Below are 25,787 nucleotides of genomic sequence, written 5' to 3'. Positions count from 1 at the left end.
CAGTAAATAACTCACCTCGTGTGCACACACCCGCACAGATAAGTTATGGCCACTTGCTCGCACACCAGCCGCCAAACACGGCTTCTCACACATGAAAACAAATGCACAAGTTTGGGGTTTTCTACCACGTGTCCACGCAGCGAGTGATGCAGCGGTGCATCGACCGGGTGGCTGTTTTTTTTAAAAAAGCAGCCCAGAGGGAAGTGGTGACATGCTGAGAAAATGTCTGAAATGAGGTCTTGTCAGCTTATTCTTCCAACACTTCTACTACAGATTTATTTGCTTTCTGTATCATCTCATTACGTGCAGAGTGTATCTTGACTGTTTAAATGCTTTTGCAATAAATCTTCGTTATTGTTGCTGTCACATACGAGCAGTCCGTGCCAAGATCTCCCAGTGTGTGTGAATGTAAAAGTGTGTGTGAGTCTCTTTACAGTCGGACCTTAAATCATTTCTCAGTTGTTAGTTGGGTTTCCAACTATGTCAAGAATTTTTCTTCTATCCACAATAAATGTTCCAGCCTGTCAGTGCAATTAACATCCAACACTTTGTTCTTCTTTTATATCAAAGTTTTCATTCTTATGTTTTTAAATAGCCTCACTGGATTTACTGCGCTGCGATTTATTCACCATCATAACAGACTATATTTCTCCATTCGTTTGAAACAGGTCTTCATGTTTTTGTTTTTTTGTAGTTTTTCCTGTTTTCTTTTCTTCATTGGACAACACAGAAAGCTTCCCACTATTGTCCCAGATTTATGAGACGCCACTAAAGTCCAGCCTTAAATAAGATGTTAGGTTTGCTTTGTAATTAAACACAAACTGAATAATGTCAGCTGGTGATGGATGCCTCTGGAGCTGTTCCCGACCAAAGATTTTCCAAGTCGACTAGTAGTTGTCTCTTAAAGCCATTAGTCCACTAGTTGTTGCATGTTTATGATATTGATTTAATTATTTAGATGTATATTGTCCGGCCATGTTCAATTGAACAATGCCGAGCCCAGATCTGTTGCCCACTAGCCTGGCTCTGGTTCTGATGCTCATTCCTCCCTCTTGTTAGCTGCACAGCTAACTGAGCTAACTTGCTGCTACAGTTACCTGCAGTTAGCGTCGTCAGTGTTACAAGAGAAAAGGCTCATGTAGCAACCGTCCCTGCGATGCCTTTGTCCCAGCCCTAATGACATCTGAGAGGGCTTATCTGCGACCAAGGCCCCAATCACACAGAGACTTGTTGCTACAGGTTGCTACAGGTTGCTAGAAAACACATTGGGAAAGCATGTGGTGGATAAAGAGCCAGACTGCCCAATCGACCATCAAATGTACGACTGCGTGCGTTGCGATGACAAGGTGAACATATTTCAACCTCTAAAAAGACGCATTTCCAGTGAGGCGTCTCGGTGTGATCGGCCTCTAAGGCCTCTTGTCATCGGCTGAAGGTTTAATCGGGTGTTAGGGACCTTCCTCCTCATCTGTGAAACAACGTAAATGTCCAGCAGTCTGAATGCTGCCTGATCTTTAAAAGGATGGGATAATTCAAGAAAAAGTCATTAAAAAACAAACGGGTGTCTTTTATATTTTTCTGTAGTAAGATAAGGAACTGTTTGGGCAAAAAACATCAAATTAAAATAAATATCATGTTTATCTCTGATCAGTAAAGCCAAAAGTCAAACTGCTGATGTTTTCTCAACCGGAATCTCCCTTTTGCCTCCTGCTGAGTGTTTACATGATGAACCCCTGTCTGCATTTCTTGCCTCCCTTTTGCAGCTGAGCACTAAGCTCTTCTGAAAGTCTGCCTGTTTAACCCCGGAGGGAACGTACTCTGGCTCCGGTTGCATCCTCTGTAGCGGTGGTCTCTGCAGGGGAACTAATCTGTGTAACACCAGGGGAGGAAAGACACTTACTGTAAACCCCACATTGTCTTATCTGTTCAGTACATGGAAAGACGGGGTTTATTTTATGGGCAGGACAACTTTACCATTAAAAACACTTGAGCTTTGTGTAATAGACTGCTGGTCCCTCTGGTTGTCTTTTAGCCTTCATGCTCTGCTGTAGATCTGGGTAGCTGAGCCTCAGCTCGCATACCACCAGAGATAAACTAAAGGGGGCACATTCTTCCCTCCTTTAGGTAATCCCTAAATCATGCAGGCTTGACTGTGTTTTTTGCTTACCTTCTTGGCCATTTCTTGACCTTCTTCTTTTAATTGCCTCAAGTATGCCTGGGGAGGTTTTTCTTTTTCCAGGGGCTCAGGGGGTGGCGGCGTGATTGATGGGCTGACTTTGTGATGAAACCATTGGACAGAATCGCTCTGTCACTGTTTGATTTAGCCTCCGGAAAAAGGTGTATTCATTACCTCATCAGAGAGGGGGGCAGAACCTCGTTTGAAGTTTGAACCGAGGAAATACTCCTTCAGGGCACTTGAACTTTTCATACCATAATCTGGGGGGGAAAGTCTTCTAAACTCTAAAGAGTCTTTTAAATGATGTTCTGTCACAGCTGTTGACTCAGTCAACTATGTTGATTTGAGATTTTTTAGTGACATGAGGAGTTTCACTTTCCTGCAAAAACAACATTAGATTGTACATTTGTGTCAATTTCAGAGGACATGGTCTGTTTGATGGCTTCCAATAGTTTCCTTATTTATAACTCCTCTGTTAAAGTCTTAGCCGTTCGTGATCTTTGCGTCCATCACTGGTTCTCAGTGATGCATTTAAGCCCTCTCAGCTGGAGTCGACTGTTGTGGCCGTTGTGTAATGCCGTTTGTCTTTTAAAAGCTGCTCATTGCTACAACACCAGATTGATTTCAACATGAACAAATATATTTTATATTTCTCTGGGGTATGTGGGGGCCGGGTAGGGTGAGAACTGAGAAGCTGGATGAATGCTGGCATTGTCTGCAGGGACACACATACTCACTGCCTCACACACACACACACACACCTACACACTGCTCCCCATAGCTTGAACTTTCTTGAACGCCCTGTCGTGTCTGAGCTAAACATTTGCCTGCTTTAGATTTAACACTTAAACACCACATCATGCTCACCTTTTCTTGTTTTTCCAGCCCGTCTTCACCAGCACAGTGGAAAAAGCGACCTTTGACCCCTGACCATGAGTGGCGTGCTCGTAAATGTTTCCTTCAAATGCGCTCTTCCTCGTAATGTTCCTCTCAGATGGGAAATCCCCTCATATCTGGAGATTTATGGGGAAACTGAGTGAAAGGTCTACAAAATTTCTAAAGTGGTTTAGTCTCATGTTATCTCTCCTCTGAGAAAGTGCTGACATCTGAGAAAAATGTGATAACGGAAAAGTTTGACATTTTGAAAGAGACACTTTTTTGCTTGCTCGCTAGTGTTAAAAGGGAAATGTGCTTCTTCAGGCTGCACATAAGCAATGGAGCTGTGATTATTTCTCAATTAATTGATCAAAAGTAAATTAGTTGGCAACAGTTTTGTTAACTGATTAATCTGTCATTTAAAAACAAAAAAAGTCAAACATTTGCTAGTTCCAGCCTCTGAAATATAAGGTTTGTCTGCTTCTATTTGTCATTTATGATTGTAAATGAAGAGTCTTTGTGTTTTGGACTTTTGGTTGGACGAGTAAAGTAACTGGAGTTATTGCTTTGGGATCCGGGAAACTGCGACAAGCATTTTTCACTGTTTTTTTGTAGTTTTAGTTTTACAGATTGGTTGTGTCCAATGGGGATTGGTGTAGCCAACCACAAAGTAAAGAAAACAAACAAACAAACCATTACATTGGTGAAACAAATGTGAAAGTATTTGGATTTTACAACATAAAGGTATGGTTCAATGACAAGATGGGAAATGCAGAGGAATTTAGTTTCCTATATACTGCTACAAGATCACTTGTTTTCTTCAACACCTTCCTCTATTTACGATATTTATGTGTATCTCAGGAGAAGCTTAATTCTGAGATGAGACGAATGATATCACTCTTGATGAGTATGAAGCTGCAGCTGGTTAGCTTAGCTTAGCATAATGACTGGAAACGGGGAAATCGGTGTCAATCTTTTTCATCTAACTTAGAGCAACATGGCAGCCTCATTGCGCCCTATGTCTCTACACAAGATGCATTCAGGGACAGTACTTGGTTGTAGGTCACCTGCGTTTTGCCACTGCTCATAACAGCCCATTACATAATCACTGTAATTACGTGCTTAAAACAGGTAAAAATAGACTTGAAGTGTAAAAATATGCTCTGAGTTGCTCTGAGACTGTAAAACCTGAGTCATTTTGTGTCCTGTCTAGACAGCTGGATCAGACACACGTGGTAGGAAAACTGAAAAATACGTCTGAAACACCTCCTGTGTAGACTCCATAATATTACTTATATGCAAAAGAAAGGTGATAACTATTAACAGAACAACTACATTTTTCCCAAAATGACGAACTCCTTTAAGCTAGTGCAACACAGTAGAGGTTACAAATTTAAAGCCTGCCTGCTGCTACCTGCGGTATCCCATGTGTGGGCTCAAGTTCCAGTCTGTATACACCTTCGATACACACACCACATCCTCAACCAAAGGCAAAGAGACAAAACACAACTGTTAGCCACATTTCAGCTTTCTGGGCCCGTCACAGTGTGTTTTTCCAAACATGAAAAAGGGCTCCTTTATGTGAATGGAAACTGGTGGAGTGTGAAATCAGAGGATCTTAGCGTAAAAATAAGACGTCGGCTAACCAGGGCTGTTTTTAGAAGTCCCTGAGAGCAAGAGTGTGTGAGTGTGTGTGTGTGTTACTGTATTTTGGGCAGGAGGGAACGTGAGAGACATGTTGGGAGGGGTGCATGTAGGCGGCAGGGGAGGAGGAAGACGACATTATAGGTGATTTTCCACCCCGTCTGCACTACTTAAAACATACACACCTCTTGTTTTCAAGTTTTCCACACAAAGCTGGCCTTGTGTGTCCTGAAACTGCCCAGGAAGCGAGATCAGACGTGGGAAAGAGTGTGATGGTTGACTGAGGATACAGTAGCTGAAGCGGTGTCAGGTGGCCTCAAGATAGCTTAGAGAAAAGGTCGTGTAGTCCCTCAGTGTCAGCTCCCACAAAGCTTAACTGGGCTGTCACTGGAGATGGAGAGGATAATGGAAGCAGTCATTTCCACTCGCCCGCCAAATGATGTCAGCCACAGGGCAGACAGCTACAGATGTACAGCAACCACCTCAGTTCAAGTTTCCTGATCCAGATTAGCTCATAGTGGACTCGATCTGTGTTTTGATAAGTAATAGATGCTGGATCACGAGCGCCTGTTCCACATTCTGGGTTCCTCATAAGTTCAGGCCGCTGTGGTCAAGTATCACTCATTTTTCCCCCGAAGCAAAGCCAGCACCGGGGCACGCAAAACTAATTCAAAGTCAAGGTTTCTCCTGTGTACAGTGGCAGTGTTATTATTATTATTATTCTACCACTGTTTATTCTACTGCGCCTGCCAGGGATATTTAAGAAAGATGACAGATGGAGGGAGCAGCGACGGTCAGCCTTTCCCAGAGCTCGTCATGTCTCCTGTGTCTTCACGGGGTAGTGAAAGAGGCTTTTTAGGAGCGACAGCAGTGAGGCTTTTTCAGGCATTCCTTTGACATGACCTTATAGGAGGAACACGCTCAGGCCCAGGGTGGGGCAAAGACAGGCAGAAAGAGGCCACTGTGAGGAGCTGTCAGCAGGACGGACAGATGAATAAAGAGGGCTGGTGTGATGGAGAGAGCACGGAAAGAGAGGGAGGGGAGGACATCAAGGTGGACAACTCTACCCATGACATCACTGAGAGGAAGAGCTCCCCTCACGCACCCGAGCATGTGCTTAACCTGTTAGCCGCGTTGCATGTAATGTATACCTCGACCGGCTGGCAGGTTTCCTGACTCACAGAGTCACAGTCCAGATCTTGTGTTAAAGTGTTATTTGATTTAGCAGCAGAGCCAAAACAAACCCTTGTCTGGTTCATTTAGCTGAGATTATCAAGCGACTATTTCACACCTCCAGCGTACAGTGAAGACATTATGCGGCCTGTGTGTACAGTAAGCATGTGCTGAAGCAGGTTTTTGTCTATCAGAGCTCCCGAGTTAATGAAAGACTTCAGCGTGCTTGATGGAGAGGTTAATTTGTAGAGGCTAGAATGTTTTCCTGTCCAATTAGCGTCACACATACAGCACAAGCACCCTTTGCTTCTGTATATTTTCGAGCATCTGATCGGACACGTGTGCTCCGATAAAATGTCTCATCCTCATCTTGTCAAATTCTGCTTAAGTCTGGTTGGACAGGGGGTCCTGTATTGTCTTACAGTGGTGGATCTTCCAGTGTTAACACTCAGAAAACAGACATAAGTCGTTTTCCAGACTTCCAGGAATTTCTGAAGTTCCTTGAATCGTCTATCAAAGTGCTCTTTGAAAAGATCCAGAATGGAAGGAAGTGGGGCGCTCGCCTCATGGGGAGGTAATCAGCCTTTTAGACAAACTTTCCTATTGCGTGTCCCTCGTGCCAGACGTCGGTGCCAGTGCCTCCCCTCAGGCAGAGCTGCTGTAGCTCTAACTGGCAATAAAATGCTCTGTTTGTGTGCGTGTGCAGCTTTTTCCTCACCAGACAAATATAATCCCAATCCCACTATCATTTGTCAGTGATTTACAACTATTGTGAAATAGCCTCGATGTTCTATACAGCCAGATGCTCGTGTCCCAGTGCCAGCCTCTTGAAGTGCCATATGTTTTGTCACGCTTGAAACTCATTAATTAAATGGACCACAACTGTGAAAACCATAAAGACCCCATTGTTGATGTATCTAATAGGAAGACTTCTGTCCGTCCCATGTTGGCACTCAATAAGTTGTTATGATAGATGTATTTTTATTTAAGGGGGCTGAATATTGACATTTCTTTTCAAAGAATGCTTCATGTAGTGTTGCAACTGACTATTGACTCTCATTACCTCTGCCGAGGAGGCGATGTTTTCACCCATGTTTATTTGTTTGTTTGTTGGCAGATCTGGATAAAGAGATGGCATCAGAACATTTTTGTTAATTTCTCAGCAAATAACACATGAATCTGGAAAAAATCAGGCACATTTAGGTGGCTGGTGTCTATGAGTGAATACAAAAGGGGACTGTTGGGCCTTGGCGGAGGTATGCGCTCTACTGAGTGCCATTCTAGTTATCAATTGTTCTGCTGATTAATGTCTCAGCTAACTGATTAATTGTTTGGTCTGTAAAACACCAGAAAAGACTGAAAAATGCAGATCACAATATCTTAGACCAACAGTCCAAAACACAAAATTATCCCATTTTCTATGATGTAAGACGAATCAAAGCAGTGAGTCCATGAAGCTTCTTATTTGAGATTCGTTAAATATTAAATATTTGGCATTCTTGCCAGTAAAAATTCCTTCAAAACAGTTGCTGATCAATTTTTCTTTGATCGCAGCTCTAGGAAATATGTTACCTCAGGTACCTAAGTTTCGACATCAGTAATTAAACAATCCTTTTGTCATACCTTAATTTAAGAAATAAAACAATAAAAGACCCTTCATCGATCAAAAACAGGATTCTCTAATTGAAAAATGATGCCTAAACACAAGCACCTGTACAAGAACCTTATTAATAAAATATAGTATACAAAAAGAGCAAAGTTGTGATTTCATTTTGAAGTGTCTGATAAATAAAAAAATAATTAGAGAAGCCAGCGGCTTTCAGTACTTGGTATTCGTCCGTTTGTACCGATAGTGTGAGATACAGTTTTGATACCAAGCCCTTCTGATGAACCTGCAGCCAAGCCAGCGACCCCTTACTGAAGGTATTTGTTGCCACAATCCAGTTAATACACTCTCTTATCACAAAGCTCACCCCATGTTGTGTCTAAACCACTGAAGTATTTGACCTTGTTATGTCTTCGTAAAAAACACCTGCACTCGTAATTTGCTGCTGAACCAAATACAGACAGATAATTATATGGTTTACTGGCTTGTTTGGGGGATACATACCTGGTGACGAAAACGGCCCAAACCCTCCACCTCATGACACAAATATTGCTTTAGTGACAGTAAACTTTCTATTGGTCTGGTCGGAAAAAGGACTTCTGTGTTTATAGAGAAGTAAATAATCTCCCCATTAAAACATTCCCTGGATAGGTACAAACAACCTTAATGCTCCACAGACAGATGGCTGTAATATTTATGGCCAGCAAAGATATATTTCCCTTTGTATTTAAGTCCATAGTTTCTTGGCAGTTAAATATTTTTTACAAGCGCCGGTGTAACTGAAAACATTTTTTGTTTGCCTTACAAAGGCCGTCACCAGAGAGACGAGGCATTTTGGCCCAAAAGTCATCTTTATCATCTGCTTGTTTATTTCTGATGACATGGAAACACACCTCCTCATCATCTCCTGCAGTAATGGATAGGTTTGTATTGGATTTTGTGACAGTGCATTCCTGAACAGTTGTGTCACATCGACCTTTCTAACGCAGACACGACTTCTCTCCTTCACTGGCCTTAAAACCATTGTTGGCTGTGTGAAGACACTGTTATCACGCTCACAGATGTTTCAGCTGGAATGCATTCAATGCAAAGTGGTGTGAGGCCGTACTGTACTGGAGGTAACCACTAATGATTTAATGCACCTTTCCAGGGAGGGGCAAAGGGCCAGATGGTTATTTAAAATTCAGACTGGAAACTGCGGGAATTGTGTGGGTGTATTACAGGTACCTGTGAGAAGATGAAATGTGATCTAGGAAGTCCAGTCCAGGCTTATCAGATGCCAACACTCTTGTTTTTCTCTGTCTTGATCATCATGAGTTGTACACACAGAAGGGAAAGAAATAGTTACTAAAATGATCAGACATACGTGGCACTCAAATCTGATGTCAGAATGGTTTTGAAGGGAGGAGGTTATAGATGCTGTTCCAACATACAGTACAAGCAGCACTTCTCTTAGGGCGTGCTGACACTTTTAAACCAGTGCCTGGAGATCTCTTTAACCTTGAAATCCTCACTACATGTGGACTTCCTCTGATCTCCTGCAGCTGCTCTTGTGTCCAGTGTTAACCTGAACACTAACCTCTGTCGACTTCACTAGAGTTTCCTATCCTCTTGGGACCTGTATATATCTTTGAAACAGCTTGTCTCTCAAGTTTTCAGGACTGCGGTTGCCAGGTTTGACCACTTGTTGCCAGCTCCTCACTCATTTTTTGGGTGGTAGCCTCTGCCTCTGACAAGCTATCTGTGTAACTGTCTCCAGGCTTGTTTGCAGCATTGGGAAACTTGCTTTTTGTCACAACATCATCTCTGTGTCTGCGGCGCCAGCCCAAGCCGATTTACATACCTGTGAGTCCTGCAGGAGGCCCAGAGGAGAAAGGCATGCAAATGTACGTTTGGCTTGGCACTCCTCGGTGCCCACATCAAGAGCACTTCTCTCAGAGTGGCAGGGCGGTCCAGCAGCTCGAACACAGGTCGCTCTTTAGTGAGGAGGGCAAACTGAGGGCTTAGACTGAGTGGTAGTTATTCACCTCTACAGGTGCTCCTTTGAAATTCACGTGAGAGGAAAAATGCACTCATGGCGTACAAGATGTGCACTTCTGAATGTGCTCACAGATTTGCTTTTAATGGCAGAGTTTTAATTTTGCTGCGATTTAAAGTCTTGTACAGTTTAATGAGAGAATAAACTGATAAAGTTCAGATAAAAGATTTCTCGTTAACATTTTGCAGGGTCATTTGTAAAGTTATGAGTTGGGATTAGGGGTAATATATTGCAATATGGCAATAGCCACCATATCTGTGATATTAAAAAACTAAATATTGATATCGTGTCAATATTACACACATGATGGCATCGTCTGAATAATCTTACAAAGGTGTTCGGCCTTGTGCATCTTCTGTTTATCAGTTCTTCTGGTTTCAATATTGGTAACTTGGTGAACACACACTTTCCCAGGCAAAAAAAATGGCAAAACAGTGACTACTAGAAAGAGAGAGTTGCTCGAAATTACAATTACAAGATGTTTCTTTACCATTAATGTGGCTATCCCTCTTAAGGTATAATTATACATTTTAGGAAATATATATCTTGTATCTGATGTATGTATTTGGGACAATGGACCCAAGTGGACAATTTAATCATGTTTTACAGCTATAATTAACTGGATTTTTTAAATGCGATTTGGTGCCTTCATTCGTGTCATTTTAGCCACAAACAGACATTCCTGTCTGATTATTTCAATTAACCATGAACAGTTTCATTACTTATATTCCAGAAATTAAACTATGTCACGACATATATTTATTTCATACATACCGCCCAGTCATAGCGAGAGAAGTAGCACAATAGCTAACAGAGGTATTCACAGAAAATGATTTACTTTCTCAGTATCCCTGTTCTCCTCTGTGGCAGACACAGGAGAGACGAGTCATGTTGATTTACCCACACATGAATGTTTCCAGGCTGTATTGTTTTCCATTACACTCTTCAGTTTGATGGCAGTCTCACTTTAAACCCATGATTGATTTGTGCTCTGTCACCCTCAGGGGGTATTTTAACCGCTCACTCGCTCAGTTTGATGTATGAGCATGTGTTTTCATTTCACAATCTCCGAGCTTGGACCCTCTTTGGGTTTTTGACAGCTTGATAAAGTGTTCCGACTCCCAGAAACCTTCCATTTTAAATTATCTGTCTCCATAAAGTAGCAGTGACCATCTTGTATGTGCAAGAAAGGTGCCGGTAAATATTATTGTAAATCCATTATCACCTCAGTGTGAATCTGCACTGAAACACACTGTAGATCTTGTCTTCTTTTCTGTTGCTCCTACCGTTCCAGATAACTCTTGGGGAGGATTTTTCTTGCTCAGCCAATGAAATTTAATGTTTTGGCTGCTGGACATTTTAGTATTATTGATCCTCGGTAATTTCTAGAGAACTACTTTAACTCTTTGGCTTTACCAAAGGGCTATATCTGATAGAAATGTTAGCCTTGACAGTGAAACTCCATGATAAAAGGGTTAAAATACAGTGAGACTCACTTGTTCAAGGTTTTGGGATGTCTAGTCTCGAGACAATAGGTCTGGCAGTGGCTGAGCACAGCTGTGTTTGTGCTGGGATGGTCTACTGGAGAAATTCCCTCCTTCCTCCAGTTGACCCTCAGGCCTGAGCCAGGTTGTCCCCGAGGGGCTGAGGGCAGCCGAGGCAAGAGGATGAGGAAGCAGGCGACCAGACTAACTTCCCCCTCACCTCTTCCCTCCTGTGACACCCCGCCCGCTGTGATCTTTGCTGTTTCGTCTCTCTGAGTCCAGACGAAACATATCAACAGATAATTATCAAATCCAGAAAAGCCAAGTTGACAAATCCTTTAAGGAGGGTGTCCTCCGTGAATTATCTTGTGGCGACTTTGTGTGGAATGCAGCAGGAAAAATTCTCCCCCACATACACTGACACTGATTGCATCATTGTTTAATGCACTCCATGTTTTACTGCGTGCTTAAGCGTTGCATTTGAGTCTTTGGTGTACTGTGGTTTGTGATTTATATCTACATATTTCATAAAATTCTTGCAATATAATGTGTACAAGATCAGACTACTACTGATGTAAGAAAGCAGAATATTGATCTACATTTAAAGATATGTAACATTTCTGCATTAAAATCTCAAGACATTTCTTATTTATTTGGTTGAGTTGTGTTTCATTATCCCACATGTTTCCAACAATGTTCAGACCCAGAGAAATCCTTAATTTTACTCAAGATAATGTTGTGTTTCATGTGGTTGTTATAACTCCTGTGGAAACATCAGAAGATACATCAGAGAGTGAGAAGGAAATGTGACTCAATGTTATTGTGTGAAACAATTCAACGGTTAATTGATTTGTTGTATAAGTATGACATTAATTGGCAACTGTTATGAGAGTCAGTTGATCAGTTTGGGTCCTCTCCTAATATATGATCTTGTCTGAGAACATTTCTCCCTGAGTCGCATCAGAAAGATTTTTATCGGCGAAGGTGTTTCTGATTTTAAAAAACAGACAGCAATTCCCATGATCCCATCCTACTTTACGATGTCATCGGACCGTGTCTTTTGTTCTACATTTTATTGGTTTGATAGTAAATGTAGTTGCATTGGAAATATAAAAGCGTGGCATCATATTTCCCATGTGGAAAAAAAATGTCACCGCAAAGCAACATGATTGATGCAGTGTCTCAGGGGAGCGGTTTGCCTGTAAGACCCACAACTTTGTTTTCACATTTTTCCCCCCATGTCTGATGAACCTTTCTCAGAAAAATATAAACAACCTTATTTGGCAAGAAAACATGAAGTTTTATCTGAACTGTTTTATGTGAACTCTGGCCTTGCTCTCACTTAGTAATACTCCGTCTTTCTTCAAGACCTAACATGTGCCTCACCTGGCCCACGCTCTCTTCCTCCCTTGGTTAGTCAGGCTGTCTCTCAAGGTGGCTCCAGCCAGGTGATCTGACCAGGAATGCACTCAACGCCACCTCGGTCTTCGGCCTTTCAGGGGTAACCAAGCATGTCCAGCTGGGCTTTTCTCTCCTGCCTCTTCTGCTGCCGCATGAAAGAGACCCAGTTCTGTCTGACAGGGGGAGTCATTCTTCATAAAGAAGTGGGTTGTTTGTGGGAAAAAGAACTTCTGCTTCTTCTATCAGAGCAGTTCAGCTTGTTTTTTTATTATGTATTGTGCAGACTTTGTGGAAATCGTTTGCCTCCCCCGTAGAAAACACAAAGTGCTTTGTTTTTGTATCTAGGTGGATCATTGTACTCTTGAACTACAGATTTCTCAGCTCTTGGATAAATGTGGGAATTCTTGATCTTTATCTTGCTTGTTCTTCCCTTGAAAACAACAAAATGTATAAAGATTTCCATTGTCTTTCTCTGGAAAACATGAGCTGGAGCTGAGTGGCAAAATAGATGGGCTCTCAGTCAGTTATGTTTTTGGCAGCCAGGCTTTGTTGACCTTGAGACGCTGTGAACACTGGGCTCTGCTTTTACGTTTGCACCTGTTGGGATCATGAAGGACTTAAACAAATGCAGTCAGATGTTTCTCTGCGATGCTGTGACTGAGTTGATTTTTCTACACAAGATATCCAGCCCTTCACAAGAAAGCACGCTAACTGTCTCCAGCCTTGTCTCCTCTCACCTCTCTGTGTCTGTTTTTAATTTTCTCAGCATGTCATCCTCCTTCTGTTTCCTGCTCTCTCTCTGACTTTTTACCCAGTTCAGTCTCTGTCAAAAGCAACATAACTCAACTTTTTTATGGATTATTTATTTATGATGAGTTTTTTGCAATAGAGAATAATTGGAAAAAGACAAAAAGCAAGCAACAAAGGTCACAGGGCATCAAATATCTTCAACTTTTTTCCTCTCGAGTGTACACCTGGCTGTGTTGAGTTCAAGGACCTGTGTGATGAATCAAACCCGTGGAGGGATATTGTGCAAGGTGTTTTTCTTCCTGTGAGGATATAGCAAAGAGAAACTGAACCCGTGTTTGAACTTGAGTGTGATTAAGATCTTATCTGATAGGGACCAGACATAATCTGATGGTTGAGTTCTCTTTAAATGATGTCTTTTTTAAGAGATAAAAGAGCATCCTAAAGCTACAAGACGCTCGCTCCACCACCAGACATCTGCAATCTTCTTCTCTGCACTGAGTTTTGCGTTTTTCTTGCTGATCCACAGCAGTTGTATGTTGAGTGAAACCAGAGAGTCGATGTTTACGTGCCTTTGATGTTACAGGAAAGAGTCTTAACTGATGTACTGTAATGTATAGGGTCCTTTTTTTTCTTATCACCTGCGTTGCCTCGACATGGAGCTAGAAACCTCAGGAAGATGTTATGACCAGAGGTGATTGTGACTTGGGCGATATGTCCATTAAATGTAGTAGTTTTTGTTAGAGTTTGAGCTTTTTTCAAATAGATCTTGTACTGGAAATAGACCATTTCCTTTCTTATTTTCAGAAAGAAATCACAAATTCTGACAGACATCTGATCTACAGCTGAAACTATTAGTCGATAAAAGGATAATGAATTGTAGAATTTTTCAAGCATGAGTCGTTGGTTTCAGCTTCTCCAGTAAGAGGATTAGCTGCTTTTCTCTGTTTTGGACATTTGAAGACGTCACTGTGGACAAATTGAGAAAATGATTGGCAGATTCATAAATGATTATCTTTACAATTTTGTTTTGTAGGGCTTAATAGGCTCCGGCACAATCTGATGTTGTTGTTCCAACATCATAATTATTGTTGTGCAGGACTGTCATTGCAAATAATGAATCACATTTCTGTAATTCTGCAGCTGTGCAACTCTGTCTAACATGTGGAAAACATTGTGAAAGGGTCTATTTTAACCTAAAACATCTCTGTTACAGAAAACTGAAAAACAACAGCAAATAATAAGTCTGCTTAGTCTAAAAAATAATAAGTATGCAGTATAACAATGTTCCAGACCTCTGTCTCCTCCCTGGTAAGAGTCAAGTAGTTAACCCATCAGCCACAACAGCTTTTCCCAGATGTGGACACTGTTGTTTTTCTTATGTTGAAAAGATGGTTCAGGAGAAACCATAATTATGATGTTCAACAACACAAACACAGAGATATCAGATAAATCAAGAGCTCCTCCCAGCTTCTTGTCTGTCACTGCACACTCTACTGTTTTTATTCTCAAGTCCTTCTGTGTGGTCTTGATTTGTGCAAATTAAAACTCCAAACCATAAAAATATATTTTGCATGAATTGCTACACACAGCCACTTTATTTCTTTAAACATAAAGTATGCACTTTAAACTAACCCAAACAGAAACAGCACATTTTACCGTCAACCAGCTGCCAACACTGATATAAAACAGCTGCTGTTTTTCATCCTTTCTATCTTTGAGTCCTTCACACTGGACGTGGTCTGCACTGTATCAGTATCACTCATTAACACACTTCCCTGCCACCGTCAGTCTTATCTTGCCCACAGCTATTAACAGTAAACTGTCTCTTTCCTAAGGACTTAATGTTAGATATATTTCGTAAGAAGAGGATGGGATGCCTGTGGTGATTATTTCACTTTTGTACTCCCAAAATCCATAAAGTTCATGTGCCTCATCAGTCACATTAACTGTAATAAAGACAGGAAGTGGATGGGAACAGTGCGCCCCTGTAAATCTGCTCACTTTTATTCTGTTTAGATGAATCAAATTCATAAATATTACTTATTTCAAATTAATTCAAAATGAGACGCCAAGAACTGCGGTTTAGGAAAGACTTGAATGCACCCTCGTATTTTGGCGAGTAGCCTTCAGAAGAACATCTGCAGATTGTCAGTCTGTTTTTCCTCATTCCCTCAAAACATTTCAACTTAAGAAGTCAGTAACATTTGAACTTTGTCCATTTTTTAGCATGTTTTAATTATGAGGCCTGTCCATCTGTTCCTGATTAGATTCTGAGAGTCTAGTTTCACATATTTCTTCACTAATGAACTGACTGATTTAACAAGACCACACCACCGCCTTAGTTGACCTGTTATGACTGATTTTTATTAACTACATCATCTACACAGGTTAAGTTGTGCCTTAAATAGTCAAGTTTAAGTTGTTATTCTTTAATTATCTTATCCCTTTCCTTCTCTCTGTGTCTCTTTAGTTGAAGCAGCCGGACAAGGCAGCGGCGGCGGCTCACACCTACTTCCAGGCCAACCCAGAACATGTGGAGATGGGTCAGGACCTGGAGCAGTACAAAGACCTGCAGGGCGTTGAGGTGGAGCACTTTGTGGATCGAGAAGCCCGGCCTCACCAGGTAAGATAAGAAACCATGAGGATGAACTTAAAGGTGATTTTGTTGTTTTGTTTTGTGTTGTTTTGTTTTGTTTTGTTTTGTCCGTTTACTTTTTTATCCCGTTTGATGCTTCTGGCTGAGCATCTCATCAGTGTTACCTGTCAGCCATCTTTTTTCAATCCTGGCCAAAATGTCTGGCCGCTTTTTCTACATTGCTTCTTTCCTAAATGGAAAAAGTAAAAGCTGTTGTCACTGAATGAAACAGGCCTTTGTGTTAATGGCCCTTGCAGTTTAATGACTGGAAAGCCATTTGGGCCTTTTAGTGCTGGTTGTGGTGAAGCCCTGAATGCAGTAGAGTTTGGGATCCTTTGTGCGCTGATTTGTTTACAGTTTTCACCCTTCCCCGGCCCCTCTCTCATTCCTCTTTCTGCCCATACATTCTCTCTTCATCTTAAGGTCAGGCTTGTACAAGTTCCTACAGCACCCTCTGGGTAAAGCTACTTACCAAACTAAACTTTACTGAACTTCAATCATTACCAATAATTTAAGTTATTGTGTCACTGTGGCTTCATTTCACTTATCCCTAAATAGTTCTGTACTGTGTTAATGTAAAAGCACGTACTTTACATTTGAGGTTTTTTTGGCTTTTACTCCATGTTATTATTACATCATATTTTAAATGAATTCCTAAAGAACTGACAGGAGGAATCCATCTTGGCAACTGTTAATTCACCCTCCTCTCTCTCTGTTCATCTCACACAAATGATCATTGCTGCTGCAGGAAACCTCATGTGCACCAGGGGGCTTGTAAAGCCTTTTATGAACTGGCTACAGGTTTACTTACAGTTGTGTGTTGTTGACGGTAAAAGTGAATAAACATTTGCTAATATAAAAATGTCAAAGGTAAATACTTGAATACACCAACAAACCATAAAGAGCTTTTCTGAACACCAAAGGTCATAAATACTTGTCCCATCCTTCCTCTCTCCTGCATCACAGCACTCCTTCGCAGCAGCGGTGAAGTTGTACAACAGTGGCGAGTATGAAGCAGCCATCGATCTCTTTGAGGAGGCTCTCACAGAGTACTATAAAGCAGACGTGGAGTGTCGGGCCCTGTGTCACTGGCCGCAGAGATTTGAGGGCTACGACTACCTCCGCTACCGTTACAGCCTCTACGAAGTCATATCAGGTAAGAGCCAAACGTCAGAAGATTAAGATTTATCCTCCATTAAAGGAGACCTATTATGCTTTTTCATTTGTACCCTTTCCTTCAAGGTTTTATATAGGTTCTTGTGCATGTCAAAGCTCTTGGAAGTTAACAAAATCAACAGAAGCTCCTCTCTCCCACAGAAATCACTGCTCCTGAAGGCCTTGTCAGTAGTCCCGCCTATAATTCTGTGACTTTGTGACATCACTCATTTGCGTAATTTATGCTAGTTTGGCATGTAAAAATTCACTTAGCACAGCTGCTCTGTTGTTGTCAATGGTGCTGGGTCAGGCATGTTTGAGCTGACCAATCAGAGCAGACTGGATATTTTGGAGCTGGAGCCTTAAAGAGACAGGAGCGCTGCTGCACCGCACAGTATGGAAAAACTGGTGTGATTTTTGAGCACTAAAGCATGTACAACTATTCTAGTAGTGAGCCAAAATAAAATGATGAACCTGAAAATGAGCATAACATGTCTCCTTTGAAGGTCCCATATTATGATCATTATGAGGTTAATATTTTTATTTAGGTCTCCACTACAAAAGGCTTACATAATTTTGGATATGATTTATTGATGTAATGAGCTGAATATGTTCTTTGCAAATGGCAAAATCATAGAGATGATTAACTATTTACACTGTAAGTTTTTTAATTAGAACCAGGACTTTCTTGTTTAGGTTGTGCTGTAAATCATTTACACCCCTTTCTGTGCTACGTCCACAGCAACATGTCCGTGTTGAGTAGATGTTGAAATGACAGCTGGCACTAATTTAAAACCTCATGTACATGCAGTGACGATGTAAACATTATGATGATACCCGTCATGGTTCGACAGGGTTTTCAAAGCTTTTTTAGTATGTTCTGTGGCCTATTTGGATATTTAGTGCTTTCTTTTTTCTTTATTGGTTTATTTAAAAGAGGGTCAGTGTACAATAAAAATATTGCACCAGATATAACACAATCATTTTTAACTGTTGTCCCTGGGCATGTAGTGCACATAACAATGCTAGTGCTAGTGTGAACTGATATATACTAGACCCCCTCCTACATGTTGCAACAAATTAAAATCTTCCCCAGATGTTTAGGATTTTCGCCCTCTGAGAAACCCCGCCTTGTGTTTCTTGTTGATTTGTAAACACATATTGTTGATTTATAGACACACAACCCTCTGACAGTGCTTTCACAAAATCCCTGTCTTGGGTTGATTCTGAAAAGTCTTCAAGATTCATTACAGTGTTAGATGAAAGGATAGAGACTGTTTATTTAGTGTGTGGAGCATTTTATCAACCGATCATGACTGTTCCACCAACACGTCTGACTGCACTGCGTGAGCCCGAGCCTGGTGAGGCTTAGACAAGGCCAAACAACACCCTTCACGCTCACTAGGTGATCAAATCTCCCTGGCAGCAGCCTGGAAGTGGTTGGAAGCTGGCACTGGGTCAAAGGGCCGATGAGTGATTGCAGCCACATTACTGAAGGTTCCTAGAGTTTTATCCATAACCATACTGTTTACTGTAAAAACATATTAAAAGGAGGAATTTGTAAGATATAGCTAGAATTTTCCTTAAATTTAAACTTAAATTAAAAATTAACTTGAATGTGAAGAAACAACAGTGTTGACGTAATGTCAGATGTCTGTGTACTGTGTTGCAGAGATGTATACTGGTTAGCATGCTAACCAGCTAGCCTTGGCCCGTCCTGTCACGTAATACCATTTTGTACCTGAAGTCTGATAGTCTGATAGCCCACCGTAGCTTCACCTGGGGGATGAACGTGAGCAGCGAGTTTGCTACGTTTCACAACCTCTCTTGCATTTTGATCTAATAAATAAACATAATAGGCTCACAAAATATCGAGAAATTAAATATTCTGAAATACAATTATTCAGCTTCTGAATTAAAGTTTCTCTCTTTTACCAAACTAAGACGAGCTGAATTGCCTTATAAACTCAACAAAAATTAAATAAAACTTCAAATTTCCTGTCGTCAAATTGGCCTCTGTCGACCTTGGAGTCTGATTATGTTGCCTGCGATGTAAACACCAACACTGTCTAACACTGAGCTAACTAGCATCAGCTAGCAAAGACAGCAAAGAGTATAGTGAGCATCAGTTAGTGGTAACTCTGGTAATATGCCGCCCCCTTATTGTTTGAGCAACCTTCGGCGCGTGGCCATACGTATCAGCAGTCTCACAGAGATACACTCTAACATATGTGTTTTTATTCTATCAAGATGTTGGGTTGGAAATATGGACCGTTGGAGCTGCTCGAAGCAAACCATATATCGTAATCGCAACTTCCCCAGTTCAGTCCCAAGTCACAGTTTTATTGCGTTTCATTCCTCCTCTCTCTTCATGTCTTGTCATCTCTCCACTGTTAAACACCATGTTTGAAAAAAGGCCCCAAATGCCCAAATATACTTGTAAAACAGAAGTATGAACTGTTGGTCCATGTCAAGCTTGATATTAGTTCATCAATATTTGTTTTCATCAGTCGCCAAGCTTTTCCTGGCACTCCACGTGTTTAAATACAGAGATTTATATGTCAGTGCATTGGCTTGAGTTTCTTGGAGGTAAGAAGGTGCAAGTAAACCTCTGACTGCGAAGGCTTCAGAGCAGGGCACAAGATTTTGTCCCTTAAGCGTCCATGAGCTTTTCATTATTCTGTGGTCTACCGCAGCACTGGGGTTTTTTAAATTAGCTGGAAAAAGAATGGAGCAGTTCCTCTGAATTCACCACACATTACAGAATTTAGGACTTACTGTTTTACTGAGTAAACTTGTCTGATCACTGACAATACTTTATCAATAAACCCTACTTATGATGCCATTAAGATTGAGGTGTGGAAGAATCATGGCACATACCAGAGCCTGTTGATCTGACTCACTGCCCAAATCAATATATTGATTTTGGAGGTAAGGCATGCACTATGGGTAAGAAAACATTCTACGCTAGAGAATTAGCTCCTCACTTAGTCAATGTAATGAATTATTGCACACAGTCTCTTAAATAACTGAAAGGAATACCGGTCCAAACCCCAGTTAATGCGGATGTATTGAGTGATATTCGCTGCTGTAAACTTGAGAGCTGGGCTGTGTTGTAGGATTTGGTAGGCTCAATTACCATCTCCGACAGTCCAAGAAAACAGTCTGAACCAGGGCCAGGAGAGCAGCCTGAGAAACTCCACTGACTGACTACAAGACCACCCTCTGTCTCTTCTTCTTCCTCCTCTCTGTCTCTCTTTAACCTCACTTGACCTCGTCTGTTTACTGCAACTTGATGGCTTTCTCTTGGCGTCTTTTCATAAAGAAACAATCTGGTATTTTTATGTTTCCGCTCATTCTCTGCAAATTGTAAATGTTGTTGTGTGGAATTCCAGTTGAAAATTGTATTTTTCCATCCAGTTTGGTGCTCTCAGATTCTTGTTCAGAGGCTTCCCGAAAGGATAAGTTCAACCAAAACTAAAAATCCAATCATTATCTACTCACCGTCACGCTGATGGAAATAACAGGTGAAGTTTTCACGAAACAAAAGTAGTCCTCAAAACATTTCTGGAGCGTCACAGCAAAACGGTGTTGCAGCATTCTCCTAAACGACTGAAGTAGATAGAGACTTGTGTTAAAAATGTAACTTCACCTGCCTTTCCATCGGCATAGGGGAGAGGTGATGTTGACTCATCTTCATCCTCAATCTTTTTAATGCTACAAACTCATTATTATTTTTTAATTTCTCTGTCTCTGTGTTTCCCATTCTGTTAGATTTTTTCTGACGTCATGGCTTGTGAAAACACATCTGTTTTGCAGGTTTTACGAAAGTTTCAGGTTAGAATTTCCTCCTAGCACCTGAACACACCACCTGACAACCTTTTCAAAACAGTCCAAGCTTTCAGTTACAGCTCTCAGTAGATTTTTACACAAAATAATACCAAAGTAAACAACTTAATGTATACTGTTTTATTTATTTTGATTAACAAGAAAGATAGTACGACAATGTCTGCCTGTACTGAGGAAAAAATGCTGCTCTCTAAACAGACAGAGCAGTTAAACAACAGAGGTCACTGTAAGACAGCTCAGCCCAGCAGCCACTGGCATTCATCAAGCTGGCGGAGAGGAACCTCGCCATTTATTCATAAGCATTACTCATACAGTTTTAATGCGCTTCATAAATAAACTCACATTTTATCTACTCTGTTATTATTTTATTGGGTTTACAACCGTGCCAGGCAGCCAACAGGAGTCCAAGGGCCTTCACTGTGCTCCTGCAGAGAGTCAGGCTTGTTTGATGTGGAGGGATGTGCAGCAAAACTCCACCGCCAGTAGCATCATAATTACACCATTATACACACATACATCAACAGTGGTCAGTGGTGCTTTTTCTGACACGAGTCAGGCTTTTCTCCCTGGAAACTGAGGCGAGCCTTGTGCAGTAGCGGCAGCTTAATTGCTGACAAGCATGCTTTGTCTCAAATATGTATGGCCTGGTTGCATAAACACAGAAAAGAAGGCTAATTAGTTTTCACCGTGCTTTGTTTTTCTTACAATCAGAGAATTATTTTCCATAGCACCGCTAGAGTAGAGCCTGTGATTATGGTGTGTATTTGTGTTGAGATGTATGTATGTCATTTTTGAGGGTAATATAATCTGTTATGTGAGTTTAATAAAAGAGAAAGGGTCTCCTGGAATAACTTCCTCGTGTAGTGGTTTGATTTTCAAAAGAGAAATCTGAAACTCTGTCGACTCCCTCTACAGTACTGCGTGATTCTGATGTCCGCTCCTCTGAGACTCTTGAAAAGATTGAAACAGACCACGACTCTGCTGTGTGAGGGTGAGGAAAGTAGTACTGCAGCTGCTCAAGAGTGACCTCACTATACATTCACGTTCCCAACACACACACACAAACAGAGGAGCAATCATCCTCTCTGCTGGCTCGACATCAGGAAACGTTGTGTAGCACCCTGTGAAATCTTCCCTGAAGGATCAACAAACAACAGGATTCATCACCACCTGAGGAACAACAAAGACATGAAAGCACCATGCTGTTGAAAAGGGAACAACATTTATTTGACATCACGTTGGACCAGTTTTATCTGATTTGTTACAGCTCATCAAGTCATTGCAACGTTTTTTTCCCCCATAAATTACGTGTTCCGATGAATCTAAAACTGGACAACAGGGAGCAACACTGATGCACCTTAAGAGCAATTTTCAACATCTGGTTACACCCAGTCTCCACTCAGGTTCTCATGTTCATTAGACAAATAAAATCTGTATCGGCAAATTGATGCCGCTCTGATCTGTAGTGACAGATTGTCTGTTGTCTTCAGGCCTTGATGCCAAACCAGTTCATCAGCAGTCAAAGGAAATCAGTGTAATGATTCAGTATCTGCCCTGTTGGTTTCTAGTAGACTAACGTCTGTAAAGCTAGCAAGTCATTAATTATTTTCAGCTGGTTTTCAAGCGTGTAAATCGGAGTGAGTTGATATCACGCTGATGATCTCAGCAGATATAATAACTGTGGACATGAGGTCATTCTGTGATAATAACCATATTGCATCAGTGCATTAAATGTGCAACAGACCACACAGAGTCAATAGGGGCAGCAGTGAGGTCATATAACAAACTGTGACTGTAGTATAAACAGTCTAATGGGAGCTGGGGGCCACTGAGTGTTTGACGAAAAATCATTTACTGCTTTGAACTACCTGTTTGTGTGACTGACCAAAATGTTGTTTTACTAACAATCCAACAATAGAAAAGGTTTTATGTCTACTCCAAAGGAATCACTCCTCTGAGGCACTTTGTAAAGTGTCTTCCTTTTTCCCCCATTAAAGTTTTTTATGTGAGTTTTTTTCCAATCCAAATTAAAGGTCAAAGGATAAAGAGAGTTGAAAGCTGTTTGGATTGCAGAGCCCTTTGAGATGAAATTATTATTTGAATTCACATAGTGCCAAATAAGAAGCCAAGGGAATAATTATCTCATTATCTCACAGTCATGTTGATGATCTGAAACCATTTAATTCCAGATCACTTCACTCAGGTGCTGCACTGTGAACATGAGTGTGTTCGAGACCTCGCCAACCGGCCGGGCCGCCTCTCACCCATGGAGAACTACCTGCCTCTGCACTATGACTACCTACAGTTTGCCTACTTCCAGGGTGAGTTGAGCTCTGTGTAGCACAGTCTGAGTACAATTTGTATAATTATGAACAAAGGAGAAGGATACACCCATATATACACATACACACAAACACAGACACATGCACATACAAGAACCCCTGGTGACCACAAAGAGCTGCAGACAGGCTGAGTCAATCTGAGTTAACCGCACCCTCTTTGGAGGTTCACATTGTCCAACAAGTATTTATGACTATCTGGCGTGTGTTGTGTGTCTGGGCAATCTTGATTTGGGTGTATCCAGTCTGATGTCTCTCAGGTGTGTGTGTGTGTGTGTGTGTGTGTGTATGTGTGTGGATGGTCTCAAGCCCAAAGTGAAGGAGTGAAAGCTCATTTAGACGACGGTGTTGGCACAGAAACAAAGCCTAGTTGGGAGAGACAGTGTGCTGAATGGTTGTGAGATCACCAGATTATACTTAATGACCCATAAGCATGTGGCTCTAATAAAGTGAAGTAGATCATTTAGTCTGTGCAAACACGCTGAGGGAGCAGGATGATTCCTACAGCCACTGATGGGTGTGTTTGTAAGCCTAATTTTTTTTTTACCTGAGTTTACAAAAAGTGTCTCAGTGAGTCAGATTGTGGAGTGCCTGACATGCAGCAGGGTTTTTCCTTTCTTAAGTATCAACATTCTCATTTTCAGAACTAGAAATCCATGTAAGTCACCGCTCGCCACACGTCAGTAATCTGAGTCTTCTGACACCTAGCAGCTCTACGGCCTGCTGTGTGTTACACTCTGTGGCTCCACACCACACTGCCGGATTGGACGTTTGCCATCACCCAGCAGCAGCCTCTCATTGTGCTTTAGTTGCTTAAGTTTCCTAAATAAATCCACAGTGACGTTTCACTGTTTGACTGAGCGCAAATCTCCAGACTCTTATTGACCCGGGAACACACAGCTGACAGCAGCAGAAACGCTGCCTCAGCCTCGGCCAAGATAGGAAGTCTTTGGATAACCCTGCGCCTTTACAAGCCAGTAAAGAGTGTGTTTGTGTGCGTGTGTGTGTGTGCGCACTAAACAGCAGGGGTGTAGAGCAGACTGTGCGTGTTGCGCGTTTGTGCATCTTTGTTTGGATGACTACATGTAAAAGTGTGTTTGCATTTGTATGTGTTAAGCGCAGGAAGGCAGTACAGGACGGTCCTGCTGTATGTTTGTCTCACATCATCACTGACATCCTGATGCTGACGACCGTGTGTGTGTGTGTGTGTGTGTGTGTGTGTGTGGGTGTGTGTGTATGTGTGTGTGTGTGTGCGCGCGCACGCTTTTTCCACTATGTCAACCAGAGTGCAGCTTTTGCTCCATTGTGGTAATGGTGTTGGAATGTCAACCGTGATAGATACATTTCCACACACACAAAACACACTTGTCATCCAGTCGATGCTCAGCAGCTCTGTAGAAAACAGTTTGGACACTCAAGGCAGCTCATCTCCTCCTGCCGAGATCTTTAAGTGAGTGTGAGGTGACATTTCCAATCTTATATTGTTTGCTTCCATGTTCTTAAGCTTGTGGTCTTCCTCCTTTTGGTGCGTCACCGCCACCTGTTAATCAGTGGGAACAAACTCATAAATTTGTCAGAGCGCTGCTAGACATCGAAAACTCATTCAAGATTTATTTATTTATTGCCCCACGTTTTTGGAAACTTGGACTAGTGTTCCCCTCGTGCTGAATCCATAAAAAACCTTCCACATACATAAAAGACAAAAATGACAGAGTAAATGCCAGCTGCAACTGGAAAACAGTTTTTCTGTCTGAAAACTGACAGGTTTTCTGTTTTTAATGTCCACACCCGAGTTGGCCATATACAGTTAATGTAAACTGAAGCACTCAGTAAAGCTGAGTTTGTTGTCCAGTCACCTAGTTGTTACCATGGTTACAGCTTGTCTGTTTACCCTGATTACAGACATGCATGTGAAGATGACCATGAAAAGTATTGCACATGGATGTAAAATTTTAAAATAATCTATACGTTTATCACGTGTCAACTGACATGACCGAACCCACCCATCATTAGATTTTTGTGCGAACCCAGCCCGGCCTGTCGGGACCCATCAGGTATGGATGCTCTAATGTTAACCACTCAAACTGTTTTCTGTCTCTCTCTGCAGTGAACAGACTGGAGGAGGCGCTCCAGTGTGCTCTGACCTACCTGTTGTTCCACGAGGGAGAGGAGTCCCTCGTGGATAACGTGGATTACTACAGAGAGAAGCTGGGACACGATTGCAAGCCGAGAGAGGTCAGGATCTGTTGTTATCACTGGGGCGGGGAGAGGTAGCTGGTTTAGAGGCTGAGAGCGAAATGTAGAGTAAATACAAGGTATAGGATCATTGTCAACGACTGGCTGAATAATCTAGGTTATTTGGATTGTACTTTTGAGCACCAGAGTTGTACAAAGTGATTAAGAAAAGTAAAAGCAAAGGCATACACAAGACAACAACAAAACACGGGATGAAATTAAGGGTTTGTAAAAGAAAGATTAACAGATAAAAACGAGTAGACCAAGCTCCAGATTTTAGTGGAGTGGTTAGGAACTTTTCACATCAAAAATATACTTTTGGACTTTACCTCGTAGGTGATTAAAAACTGTTTTAAAATGAGATCTAAAAGTGTATTGACACTAAAAGGACCATTTTGTGTTTAAAGCCTGGCTCGAGACTTTTGA

The 25,787-nt window shown here is 41.5% G+C and overlaps 1 protein-coding gene across 1 annotated transcript in view; it reads left to right on the top strand.

Annotated features, from left to right (window-relative positions):
* The window catches only part of p3h2 (prolyl 3-hydroxylase 2), a 65,895-nt gene that overhangs the window by 31,505 nt on the left and 8,603 nt on the right, over positions 1-25,787 (top strand). The window contains exons 2-5 of the mRNA XM_073475770.1: positions 15,619-15,771; positions 16,750-16,939; positions 22,977-23,108; positions 25,234-25,361. Coding sequence (XP_073331871.1) covers positions 15,619-15,771; positions 16,750-16,939; positions 22,977-23,108; positions 25,234-25,361 — 603 coding nt within the window. The remainder of the gene's footprint in view (positions 1-15,618; positions 15,772-16,749; positions 16,940-22,976; positions 23,109-25,233; positions 25,362-25,787) is intronic.

This window comes from Pagrus major, chromosome 11, assembly GCF_040436345.1.
Source record: "Pagrus major chromosome 11, Pma_NU_1.0".
NCBI classification, from domain to species: Eukaryota; Metazoa; Chordata; class Actinopteri; order Spariformes; family Sparidae; genus Pagrus; species Pagrus major.
Note: the sequence above shows the minus strand (reverse complement) of the source record. Positions and strands in the feature narration are given on the sequence as shown.